This window comes from Mustela erminea, chromosome X (assembly GCF_009829155.1).
Source record: "Mustela erminea isolate mMusErm1 chromosome X, mMusErm1.Pri, whole genome shotgun sequence".
NCBI lineage: Eukaryota > Metazoa > Chordata > Mammalia > Carnivora > Mustelidae > Mustela > Mustela erminea.
The window spans coordinates 72,589,007-72,603,495 of NC_045635.1; the positions used below are offsets into that span (position 1 = coordinate 72,589,007).

Below are 14,489 nucleotides of genomic sequence, written 5' to 3' on the forward strand. Positions count from 1 at the left end.
GGTGGGTATTATAGAGGGCACGGATTGCATGGAGCACGGGGTGTGGTGCAAAAATAATGAATACTGTTATGCTGGAAATAAAAAAAAAAAAAAAAGAGAGAGAAAGGATAAAAACCATAAAAAAAAAAAAATGAAATCTTGCCATTTGCAATGACATGGATTGAACTAGAGGGTATTATGCTAAGCAAAGCCAATCAGAGAAAGACAATTACATGATCTCACTAATATGTGGAATTTGAGAAACAAGACAGAGGATCATAGGGGAAGAGAGGAAAAGATGAAACAAGACAAAACCAGAGAGGGAGACAAACCAAAAGAGACTGTTAATCTTAGGAAACAAACTGAGGGTTGCTGGAGTTAAGAGGGGTGGGAGGGATGGGGTGGCTGGGTGATGGGACTTTGGGGAGGGTATATGCTATGGTGGGCACTGTGAACTGTGTAAGACTGATGAATCACAGACATGTACTCCTCAAACAAATAATACATTGTATGTTAATTAAAAAAATGAAAATACAAAAAAAAGAGTCTGCCTTCTCCTTAGGTCATGATCTTGCATGGGGCTCCTTGCTCAGCAGGGAGTCTGCTTCTCCCTCTCCTTCTGCCCCTCTTCCTGCTTGTGTGTGTGCGTGCACATGCTTTCTCTTGCTCTCTCAAATAAATAAAATCTTGGGGAAAAAAAAAGGAAAGGCGGATATGTGACCTGCAGACCAACCCCAGCAGATGCAATGGAGTCAAAATTAGATGCCTCCCCTACAACCAGACTCTGGATATATATGTATATATATCTTTTAGATATTGAATATGTCTTTGGTTTAGTACACATTTGCAACTAACTTGAAGAACACAGTCATACAGAAGTGTCAATATAATCACACAGATAAATTTTCCAATGTTTCACCTTTCCTTGGACAGTGGAGGGTTGACTTACCGGTATTGTACATGTGAGCATGTGTTCTCAGAAAAATAACTGTCCTCCACAAGGAAATGCTTAGAGATTATTCTCTGACCAAACTGATCTATGATTGCTTTACATCTACAAAGAAGAAAAACATAGCAGAAAAAATTTCTCATTAATGATTACACAACTGAAAAATAAACATAGTCATCTATAATTCTGAATCTGAAACCAATTTCTTGGAAGACAAACTTCAAAACAGTATACGATTTCACATTTTGACATAAAACTGACACTAAATTATAGAGTATATATTCTTTTTGCTACCTTGAAATCTTTAAGCTATAAGCATAGAATTTAAATATTTATTTTGAATACCATTAATAAGAATTAAGTTAGTATAAGTATTACAGTATAAGCAAAAGCTTTCTAATGTTTAGGAACATAGACGCATTTCTTTTGTTTAGAAAACAGGATTTTTTCCCCTTAAAAGATCTAAGAAAAGGAGAGTAAAGTTGATTAAGTATCTTGTTATATCATCACAGTCTGTAAAAGTCACTAAAGCCTTTTTATTTTTGTTAAGTGTTGCTTTCTCTTTTGTTCAAGAATAGCCATCTGGTCACACATGTGATAATGTTTTAAATGAATAAAAAAGGAGGGATAAAGCTTCTTTTAATAAGTTTCTACTTTACTTCAAAGGATGATCACAAAAATATTTCTTTCAAGTGCTATTTCTAAATAGGGAAAACACTTATGCATGGACACTATCAGGTCTCTGTCATGTGATATGTGTTAGGACAATGAATTATATGGAACCCGCCCCCATTGACCTTCTTTCAATGTGTCTAGATAAAAGGATGAAAATTAGAATCCATCTCTTTACAGAGCCACAAGTTATAAATGTACTTTATAGGGCTCATTATCCAAACTAATGGACTAAGGGCAACATCCTTGAAATGGACTTACCAGCACTGACAAAGCCAGTATGCAGTATTTCAGAAATGGTATGCAAATGGCTGCATGTTTGCCATATCTTTTTGTCATGAAAAATATCACAGCTTACTTTTGTTACAGCTTCTCCTCTTGAGATCAGAATTATTTTATTAGAAATACATTTGTATGTTACTCCTCATAATATGCAAGCAAATAATTTCAAATTTATATAATATTTTAAATATATTGATATAAATTAAAATATGCTATAGCACTCTAAAAATAAGGCAAATAAGAGATATTTACCAGGCATAAAAGCATTAAAAATAAAATAATGAACACCCAAGACCAACAATAAGAGGAATTTAATGTGTATTTTCTAATGTAATGTGTAATGTGTAATTCCTAATATGTGTTTATTCTTGAATAAATGACTGGCCACTGTTGTCAGTACAGACTGTGATATCTCATGATGTTAGATATACATAATACATATTTTAACCAGTCACATATTAATACATGTTATATTACATTATTATTTATGTGATTTTTTTCCCATCTCCCCTCCAGTTCCTTTGTCTTTCTCAGTTATGTTTCTATTGCATATGCCCTTCTATTTCATTGAACTAGAGGTTTGCCTTATAAAATAGTTAACTAAATAGATAAAAGGTATTTATACCTAATACAGTATTTTCCAAAATTATTATTTAAAAACTGAAACAGTAAGTTACTTACTCAGTATCCTGTTTTAATACATTCACATACAATTTAAAACACAAGGCACTTTTGGCAATGGAGAAGAGAAAGCTGCTGATACATCATTAAACACTGATCCCTATTTTTCCTGGAAGTACTGACAAAGCCTTTTTCTTACCTTTAAGTCAGAAACTATAGAAGTCAAGAGGGAATAATCTGGGCAGAAAAAAAGAGGGTGTTATAATATAATCTATATCTTGATAGGGATTTGGGTTATTCAGATTTATCATTTATCAAAACTCAGCTACTGAGCACTTAAAATTTGGGCACTTCACTGTATGTAAATTTTACAACAAAAAAAAGGCTATAAATAAATATTAAACTCTTAATGATAGGCATGCCAAGATATTTAGGGGAAATTGTACTGATATTTGGAATTTACTACGAAATTCTTAAGAAAGGTGAACAGACGGAAAGAGAAATAAATATCTGGGTAAATACATGATTAAGTAAGTAATATATGAAGATGTTCGTTGTAGAATCTAGGTTGTAGATATACAAATTCTCATACTGAAATTCTCTTAACATTGCTGTAGATTTGAAAATTTTCATCATAAAATGTTGGAATAAAATTGATGGGGCTGGGGGAGTGGTGTTACTATAAATCCTGGACTCCAGTCTAAGTCTTTGCAAAGAACTCCTAGTTAAATAAACCACACCATTAAACCTGGCCCTCAAGCTAGTGGATACCTTCTTGTTTTGTAGGCTTCCAAACACTAACAGGGCTGCTTCGGTGGTAGCTTGGTGACTGGTAGAAATTGGTTTCAGAAGCTATGGTACTAGAAAGAAATACTGGTACCACTCAAAAGGGAGGTAAGGATGCACAAGGATTAGGGAGTTCAACTATGCAAGGTCAATAGAACAGTAAATGTGTCTATTTATGCTGAAGCTTCTAGATGAAACAATGATTCTCAGAGCAGGAGGAGGAGGAGGAGGAAGAGGGAGCAAATCAGAATCACACCTGGGGGACTTTTTCAAATTATAAGTACCCCTGGAGATTCTGATAAACTCCCAAATCCCAGAAAAGAATCACTGTCGAGCATGCCACTACTACTGTTATAGTTTTAGGCTGTGCTGGGTAGAGAAAAGTCAAGAACTATTGCTACAAAAAAAAAAAAAAAGGTGATTTCTGCAGAAATTGATGTGGTGGTCACAGATGGCCAATCTGGTAGATGATGGTAACACAACTCACCTGAGAGTCTCAACTCTGAAGTACTAAGGCTCCAGGCCTGAGCAAGACTATTCAAACCAAAGCATGTTTAAGTAAGGAATAAGATTTGTTTCCCAACCCCCCAATACGTGGCTTACTGTCATATATTAGGCATAATCAGGAGAACAATGAAGAAAGGAATATTAATTTGGGACCCAGACTTACACTTTGTATTATAAAGATTAATATAAAAAATTAGATGACACTTAAGTGATGTAAAAGAGCAAAATGAAAACAGTACTGCCAGAGACATTAAAATACCCTTCCACATAAAACTGAGGAAGCCGTTGAAGATTAACAGCATGCTGGATTTAGTGAAGGGCTTTGCTGAGCCTCATAAATAATAAACTGAGGAGGAACAGGATAGGAGTTCTCAATTACAGAGACAAAAGGACCAGGCCAATCATAAGAATCACTGAGGCCAGACAGAACATTTCTAGAGCTGAGTTTTCTAAATCAAAAATCACAACAGTTACTCAATTCTTGGTTCAGTGACATGAGGACATATACAGCAAAATGGCAGGGAAAAAAATGCTCAGCAAGATGAAAACTCTTTTATCTGAAATTTGGCCCAGAAGAGAAATATAACATTATAACAGGTATCCAATCTCTATGATTTTCAGAATATCCCAGCGGTATGATAAGAAATGCAGAAATCACATGAAATAATAAAAGAAAAAATACACTAATCAAGAAAATTAGAAGATCCCCAATCTTTGAAGGAAATAAAATAATTTCTTCTATTCATGATGCCCTTACATGCTTTCTAAAACAGTTCAAATGTCACCTCTTCAATAAAACCATTCCAAAATGCTTATCATTTTCTTGGGTAAAAATCCACCCCAATAGTTTCAAATACCATTAACAGATAACTCTAAATCTGTGGTTCTGTGTTCTGACCAATCCCAAACTCTGTATCCATATTTTTTTTCACCTTGTATCCATATTTTTAACCGTATCTTATCTATTTCTTTCTGGATAGACTCTAAACACTTTTAAACCTAGCATACTCCTGGGGCACCTGGGTGGCTCAGATGGTTAAGCTACTGCCTTTGGCTCAGGTCATGATCTCTGGGTCCTGGGATCAAACCCCACACCGGGCCTCTGCTCAGTGAGTAGTCCGCTTCTCCCTCTCCCTCCGCCTCTCCCCCTGCTCATTCTCTCTCTCTCTCTCTCTCTCTTTCTCTGTCTCTGTCTCAAATGAATAAATAAAATATTAAAAAAAAAAAACTAGCATACCCCAAACTGAGTTCATCATGACTCCTCACTTGGAGTCACTTCCACCCTTGGAATACCTATCTCATGTAATGAGATGACCAACAGTTAGGTTCCCTAGCTTAGAAACTTTCTTCCCATATCTAATCTACTACTCAATTTTGATTCTACCTTATAAAGACTTCTTGAAACTAGATTCTTCTCTTCATCTCTACCATACTGCCTTAGACTTGTGCTTAGTCTAATAAGATAATGGACTGCTAGCAAGTCAGTAGCTCATTTGTTTGATGTAAATGATGGCATAACAATCATGTGCCAAGCACAGTTCTAAGATATAAGAATAAAAATATCTTATCCTTAGGGAGCTCCCAATATAATGAAGATTCACACAGGCAATTGTAAGATAATACCCAAGTTCAGGGATAAGAAATGAGGACAGGACATCATGAGAGTACATCTAACTAAGCTTGGGTGGGGGGAGGTGGAGTATCAAGGAATGTTCCTCAGAGAAAGTGATAACATTAGCTGCTTCTAAAGGATGTAAACTAGTTAAGCAAGTAAGAACATTTCAGGCAGAAGGGCAGCATTTGCAGGGGTACAGAGGCAAGTAAGAAAAGTACAGGGAACCACACACAGTTCTTTGTTAAATGACAACAAAATAGAAGCAGGGAGGGAAGAGAGATGAGCTTAGAAAGGCAGGCAGAGGCCAGATCCCAGAGCCTCACAGGTCATGTAAAAGGGTCTTACACTTTATTTGGAAGTGATATAAAGGCACTGAAGCTTTTTACACAGGGAGGGACAGAGACTAGATCTGCGTAGTGAAAAGATCTCAATGTGTAATTATCTCATTAATTTATTTTTTCTTTAAAATTCCCCAGTAGACTCCAAGCTCCACTCAAACAAAGACCACTATTGTCTTGTTCTCGGCTATATTCCTAGTGCATGGGGCACAGAAAACCACCACTGACTACAGTCCAAAGTCCTTAGCTTGGGCACAGAAGGATCTTCAGGATATATCTCCTCCACAGGATTCCAAAGTATCCAATTACATTAACAACTGTAACTAGTTAACATGTATTGCGCTCTTACTGTGTGTAACAAATGGTCCTACCTGCATTATCTGTTAATAATCATAATAACCAAATAAAGTAGTTACTGTCATGTACCACTTTATACAGAAACTGGAGCACAGTGAACTTTCAAAGTTCATTCAGTTAGTAAGTGGGGAAGCCAAGATATAGACCCAGGTCTATCTGACTTGAGGGGCCACACTGTTTACTGCTCTCTTTGTACATAAAGGCAAGGTCCATGTTTTATTCATCTCATTATTCCCATGGCAACTAGCATGGAGTTGGAGGTTGGTGGAGGTTAAATGTATAGAATATTATCACTACCAAAATGAGACATGTTAAAATCAGAACTTCGGCAATTTTCCTACAATAACTAATGGAAGTAAGATCAGTCACCCCACATGCTCTAACATACTATATTCATTATTAACTTCCAAGTATCTGGAAAAGGTATAGTTATTTCTGACATCAGAAAAAAAGATACCTCCAAGAAATACTCACATCAAGAATTCTAGTAAGTGAGACAGCTGAAGTACAAAAGAACAGTAGCTGAAGTAATTAGATTCAGACTACTGGTTACAGACGTATCTAGTCCAAGATCATCCATACTCTACCCCCGTATCAAATACTGTACTTCTAAATGGCCAAATCTACTTTATAGGAGTTTTACACTCAGCACAGCTGCAAAGAAAAAGAAAGCTGCTCAACAAGAGCATTCAATGTTTCTAGAAACAGTCAACAGAGGGGTTCAGTATTAGAATTTAGTGACAGGGTATATATAAAAAAGACTTGCTGATATCTATGTCCTCTGAAAATTGAAAAGCAGAGCCAATGAACAGTATAGCAAAGAAAGCACAGTCAAAGGCAAACTAAACCAAAATGAAAAATAAGACCTATCTGAAAATAAGTATGGTTAATATTCCATATTTCTTCTTTCAAAGTTTGTACAATACTTTCATGTGTAATCACCACACTGAATTCAGTGCTATGAGCATTTATGCTTCTATAGCTTTACTCAATGGATGGTGAAAAAAAAATCCGTTTTTTTTTCCTTAAAGATTTTATTTATTTGATAGAGAGAGAGAGAGATCACAAGTAGGCAGAGCAGCAGGGAGGGTGGGAAGCAAGCTCCCTGCTGAGCAGAGAGCCTGATTTGGGGCTCAATCCCGGGACCCTGAGATCATGACCTGAGCTGAAGGCAGAGGCTTAACACACTGAGCCACCCAGGTGTCCCATCATCAGTTTTTAAAGATTCATTCATTCATTTAACACATAGGCACTCAGTATGAGTGATACGAACTTGTTTTGCTTCCAGACATTTTCTTACATGGAACTTACAATCATACAAGGGGGATCAGGGGGCCAGCAGAGGGTTCTGATCTAGTTGGCAGAATCAGGAAATAAACTCAGATCTTAGAACTCAATCATGAGTAGTTCTTAGCTATACCAAAGGGGATGCCAAGTGTTCCACACAGAAAAACAGGAACAGAGAGGCAACCTAAGACCATAAGGAGACAAATGCAAATTTTTGCCCATTTCTTTATTAATATTCTAAATACACTTAGAATAAACAATTGTTTAAGTCAACTGGAAAGTTTAAAAAGAAATGTATACTGGATATGTCTAAATATAAGTCCAAGATTTTTGCCTCAAAAAATTATCCCTCACTTCATACTCAAGCCCTGACAAAATAACTCCTATTGATATGGGAAGCAAAGGCAAAAGAAATGCAGCATAAATGAAAATCTCCTTATAGCTTGCAGCCCACTGATAGGTATCTGAAAGATGCAGAGTGTTACCTTCCTCAATGAACTCATGGCTGCCTTAGTGCCTTAATGTTTAAAAGTAAACTTATCTTGGCAGCAGCTAGCCCCTCAAGGTCCCTCAGATTCCTCTGAGACTTGTGCTATCCCTAATTCCCACTAATTAAAAATATACAGTCTCTCCTCACAATCTCCATATAGCTCTTTCTGTCCACAGGTCCTATCTCATAAATAGGGAAGGGGTTAAGGTATAGGCAGGAGGCCCCTGACTCAGCTCTGCAACTCTTCCAGGCAGGTGGAGATGCTGAGACAGAGCGAACAAGAGGTAAGGGAACAAATCAAGATGGCACAAGAATCTCAAGGAAACAAGCTTCCTAGTCAGTTCTCAATAAAAGACTGCCACTGAAAGCCCTCAGCAGCAACCCATTCAGGTCCCCTCTCACTCTAAAGAGTTTTCTTCCCTTTCTGCTCTCACCTTCACTTAATTAACTTCCACTTCACTTCACCCATTTGGGTCCATGAGATTCATTCTTCAACTCTGTGAGACAAGAACCCCATAATCCTTCAACACTATTACTGGTAGCTCTTTTAAGTATTTGATTTTGAACATGAAAGTAGTGTTTGGGAAAGATAAATTAGCCTAAATCAACTTTAGTCAATGCTAGCTTTAGATATTTATAGAGACTGTTTGACTTGAAAGAAAGGGATTTTTATTAAAAGGGCAAAAAATTATTATAAATTTTGTAATTATCAGTGAAGGTATGAATTTATAATTTTTAGGTATTGGTGGTCTCTTAAATAAAACTTTTAAAGATCACTTAAGCAATACACTATCGTGAAAATAATGGAGAGATCATGAATACTACAAACACAGGTCAAATTTAAAAACTATTCTATTCCTAAGGAAGTAAATAATAATGGCTTGGAATAAAAGTTCAGGTAAGAGACTCATAACCAGAATCCAAAATGGCTGTATCTTAACCAAGATGGACAAAAAAAATATTCATTGGAAAACTGGAGGTCTAATAAAATAATAATATGATAGTCTAAGTAGACATTTTGCTATTTATATCCATAAGTTTTTTTTAAATTTCTCACTAGGGCTGAAGATTACTTAATATGTAAGAATGGCCTACATTCAAGCTTATAAATCATGTCAGGATACTTTATAAATGTTAAGGAAAATCTAACTACTTTCTAAGTACTTTTATTAATGCAGTCAAAGCACATTATATATGGGACAAAAGTCAATGATTACTGGGCAGTCTATCAAAGTCATCTTACAGATAAAGGAACTGGCCCAGAGAAAAGTGACCTACTAACTGTCATTCACAGCAGTGATGGAGTTCCAGGTCTTCTCTCATTCAAGGGCTACCTGACCATGCATGCTTTAGGAGTTACTGGGCAATAATTGTTATGTCTGAGGTCTTTCCATGAAGACAGAAAATGTTAAATAAGTAGCAGTATGTCTGCTATTTAAAATTCTGGAGAGGAGCTTGACTGAGACTTAGCAGAAGGAACCCAGGCTTCTTTCTTCCGTGGAACATAACTAGATAACTATCAAATCATTCTAAATGCATAATAAATTGACTTGAGGACTGAGAGAACAAACTCCACAACATCCAGAATGGTAGTAAGTGCAGAGATGTGGTTTGGGGGAGACATGGATCATGGGTGCTGTGGAGGGATGTGGTTGCACAGAAAGGTGAGAGAAAAGAAACAAGCACACAGAGAAATTCATGAGGAGAACACTTTCCCAAAGCCACTGGCTGGGAAAATTAGAGGGGCTGATTTTTGTTGAATTTTTGCAATCAGCTGGGCTGAAAGACTGCAGTTTAAGAGGACTTCGGATTGGCTGTGATAAGAGCCCTGATGGCAAAGCCCTAATCCTAGAGAGATGACAGGTAAACAACCTGACACCAGAGATCTTGCTGAGGATCACCTAAGGCCCAAGGGAAGAGAGTGTTCTCTCTTCTGGTAGCACCTGTGTGAAAGGCGGCATTCACAGGGACACCTCTCCCCTCTCCCAGGATGGGGGCAGTGGGTGGTGGGTGGTGGGCAGTGGGAGCTGGGTGGTGGGCAGTGGGAGCTGGGTGGGTGGGTAGGCGTGTGTGTGTAGCCTGCAGTCACCATTTCCCTCCACCACCCACCAGCATCTGTACAACTGACCTTCTCAGTCAAACCTGCAGGCCTCCCAACACTGCAAAACCCTCCTCCAAAAGACCAGAACAGGTTCCTGCTGCAACAATTCCCTAAAGTTTGGGGTCTTAAAAGTCTGCATGCTTAATGTCCACAAAAGCCAAAATATGGAAAGAACCCAGATGTCCACTGACAGATGAACAGAAAAAGAACAGGTGGTATATACAGTAGATTATTACTCAGCCATCAAAAGAATGAAATCTTGCCATTTGCAATGACGTGGATGGAACTAGAGGGTGTTATGCTAAGTGAAATAAGTCAGTCAAAGACAAATACCATACGATTTCACTCATATGTGGAATTTAAGAAACAAAACAGATGAACAGAGGGGGAGGGAAGGAAAAATAAAATAAGAGGAAATCAGAGAGGAAGACAAACCATAAGAGACTCTTGACTACAGGAAACAAACTGAAGGTTGGTGGGTGGGGAGATAGGGTAACTACGTGATGAGCAGTAAGGAGGGCACTTGAGGTAATGAAAACAGAGTGCTATACGCAACTGATGAATCACTAAACTCTACTTCTGAAACTAATAATACACCGTATGTTAATTAATTGATTTTAAAAATAAATAAAATAAAATAAAAGTCTGCATGCTTGTCTGGGAAAGAGTCCAAAGTGCCCTGCACAGCTACAGGCAAGCAAGCAACCCTGAGACAGTGTGGAAACAGTGATCTGAAAAATGCTTGGGATACATGAGGGGAGATCATTCGCTCTTCTGAAAGTGGTTCCCTGAGAGCAATAAGCACTGAGATCCCACTCTGACGATAAAGGAGCTGGCTGGCACAATTTCCCTCCCCAGACCAAGATTCTTGAAAATAGGGTACCTAAGTGGGTCAGTTGGTAAGCTATGTCTGCCTTCGGCTCAGGTCATAATCCCAGGGTCCTGTGATGGAGCCTCGGACGGTGTTCCCTGCTCAGTGGGAGGCCTGCTTCTCCCTCTCCCACTAACCCTGCTTGTGTTCCCTCTCTCACTGTCTTGCTCTCTGTCAAATAAATAAAATCTTTAAAAAATGGCACTAAATTCTTATCTACCAATAATTACTCTGAATGTAAATGGACCAAATGCTCAAATCAGAAGATACAAGGTGTCAGACTGGATTAATGACTAAGACACATCTATATGCTGCCTACAAGAGACTCATTTTATACCTAAAGGACACAGGCAAACTGAAAGTGAGGGGATGCAGAAACATTTATCATGCAAATGGAAAAAGAAAGCCAGAGCAGCAATATTTATACCAGACAAATAAACTTTAATCCAAAGATTTTAATAAGACATGAAAGAGGGTACTATATCATAATAAAGGGCACTATCCAATAAGAAGATCTAACAATGGTAAATATTTACACCCCCAGCTGAGCACCCAACTATATAAAACAACTAATGACAAACATAAAGGAACTTACTGATAATAACACAATAATAGTTGGGAACTTCAACAGCCCACTCACAGCAGTGGAAAGACCATCTAAGCAGAAAATCAAGAAGGGAACAGTGGCTTTCAATGACACACTGGACCCAATGGACTTAACAGATATATTCGGAACATTTCATCCTAAAACAGGAATTTTTGCATGCACATGGGACATTCTCCAGAACAGATCACATACCAGGTAACATACCATGCATAATTCCGAAAATAACACTATGAAAATTGAAGTCAACCATAAGAAAACATTTGGAAAGACCACATATACATGGAGGCTAAACAACAGGGTACTAAAGGTTGAATGGGTCAAACAGGAAATCAAAGAAGAAATTAAAAAAAAAATAGAAACAAATGAAAATGAAAACATAATGGTCCAAACCCTTGGAGTGCAGCCAAGGAGTCACAAGAGCGAAATGTACAGCAATACAGACCAACCTCAAGAAGCAAGAAAAATCTCAAATAACCCAACCTTACCCTTAATGGAGCTACAAAAAGAACAATACATGAAGCCTAAATAAAGTCATCAGAAGATGAGAAGGTACTAAAGATTAGAGCAGAAATAAATAAGGAAACTAAAAAAAACAAAAACAAAAAACAACCCCCCCCAACACACAATAGAACAGATAAATGAAACCAGGAGCTGGTTCTTTGAAAAAAAAATTGATAAAACCCAGTCAGACTTATCAAAGAGAAAAGAGAAAGCACCCTAAGAAATAAAATCACAAATGAGAAAGGGAAAGTAGAAACTGACACCACAGAAATGTAAATAATTATAAGAGAATATTATGAAAAACTATACAGCCACTAACTGGACACCCTGGAAGAAACAGATAAATTGCTAAAAATATATAAACTATCAAAACTGAAAAGAGAAAAAGAGAAAACTTGAGTGGTCCAATAACCAGCAAAGAAACTGAGTCGGTAATCAAAAATCTCCCAATAAACGAAAGTCCAGGGCCAGATGGCTTCCCAGTGGAATTCTACCAAACACTTAAAAGAGATTTAGTATTTATTCTTCTCAAATCATTCCAGGAACTAGAAATAGAAAGAAAACTTTCAAATTTATTCTATAAAGCTGGCATTACACTGATTCCAATACCAGACTAAGACTCCACTAATAAAGAAAGCTATCAGCCAATATCCCCAATGAACATAGATTGAAAAACAATTCTCAACAAAATACTAGCAAATCGAATCCAACAGTACATTAAAAGAATCATTCACTATGATCAAGTGGGATTAATTCCTGTGCTGCAAGGATAGTTCAATATTTGTTAATCAATCAACATGATACACCACATTTAAAAAAAGGTAAGAATCTTTTCAATAGTTGCAGAAGAAGCATTTAATGAATGCTAAAAACCCTCAAAAAAGTAAGGATGGAGGGAACATACTTCAACATAATAAAGACCATATATGAAAAACCCACAGCTAATACCTTCCTGAATGGGGAAAACAGTTTTTTCTCTATGGTCAGGGACAAGACAGGGATGTCCACTCTCATCACTGTTATTCAAGAGAATACTGGAAGTCTCAGTCTCAGCAGACAGCAAAAAGAAATAAAAGCCATCCAAATAAGCAAGAAGGAAGTCAAATTTTCACTATTTGCAGATGACATGATACTATATACATAGAAAACCCAAAGACTCCACCAAAATATTGTTAGAAATAATACACAAATTCAGTAAAGTCACAGGATAGAAAATCAACAAAAAGAAATCTGTTGCACTTCTATACACCAATTATGAAGCAGCAGAAAGTGAAATCAAGGAATTAATCTGATTTACAATATCACCAAAAACCACAGATATCTAGGAATAAACATAACCAAAGAGGTAAAAGATCTGTACTCTGAAAACTATGCAACATTTATGAGAGCAAATGAAGATAACACAAAGACATGGAAAAACATTCCATGCTCATGGATTGGAAGAACAAATATAGATGTTAAAATATCTGTATCATCTAAAGCAATCTACACATTTACTGCAGTCCCTATAAACATACCAAGAGTATTTTTCACAGAGTTACAACAAAGAATCTTCAAATTTGTATTGGAACTACAAAAGACCCCGGATACCTAAATATATGGTCAACTAATCTTCAACAAGGCAGGAGCGAATATCCAATGGAAAAAAGACAGTATCTTTAACAAATGGTACTGGGGAAACTGAATAGCAGTATACAAAAGAATGAAACTGGACCATTTTCTTACAACATACAGAAAAATAAATTCAAAATGGATTAAAGACCTAATTGTGAGACAGGAAACCACTAAAACCTGGAGAAGAACAGAGGCAGTAACCTCCTTGACACTGGCTACAGCAACTGCTTATTAGATGTCTCCTGAGGCAAGGGAAACAAAAGCAAAAATAAACTACTGAGACTTCCTCAAAATAAAAAGCTTCTGCACAGCAAAGGAGACAATCAAGAAAACTAAAAGGCAACCTTCAGAATGGGAGAAGATATTTGCAAATGACATATCTGAGGAAGGATTAGTATTCAAAATTTTTAAAGACCTTATCAAATTCAACAACCTAAAAAAAATAATTCTGTTAAAACATGGGAAGACAGAAATAGACATGTTTACAAAGAAGACACACAGATGGCCAAGAGATACAGAAAGATGCTCAACATCACTCACTCATCATTAGGGAAATACAAATCATTCTGTGGGTTGCCTCTTTGTTTTTTTGACTGTTTCCTTTACTGTGCAGAAGCTTTTGATTTAGGGAAATACAAATCAAAACCACAATGAGGTATTACCTGTCAGAATGACTAAAATTAACAATATAGGAAACAAGAGCTGTTGGTGAGGATGTGACGAGGAACCTTTTTACACTGTTTTTGGAAATGCAAACTGGTGCAGCCACCCTACAAAGTAGTATGTGGGTTCCTCACAAAGTTAAAAATCGAACTACCCTAAGACCCAGCAATTGCACTACTATGTATCTACACATAGGAAAGAAATTCAAATGGATACAGGAACCCTAATGTTTACAATGGAATTATCAAG

The 14,489-nt window shown here is 37.0% G+C and overlaps 1 protein-coding gene across 1 annotated transcript in view; it reads right to left on the minus strand.

Moving 5' to 3' along the window:
• CHM (CHM Rab escort protein) overlaps positions 1-14,489 on the minus strand; it is a 230,505-nt gene that overhangs the window by 76,127 nt on the left and 139,889 nt on the right. Inside the window, 1 exon segment of the mRNA XM_032330373.1 lies at positions 929-1,033. Coding sequence (XP_032186264.1) covers positions 929-1,033 — 105 coding nt within the window.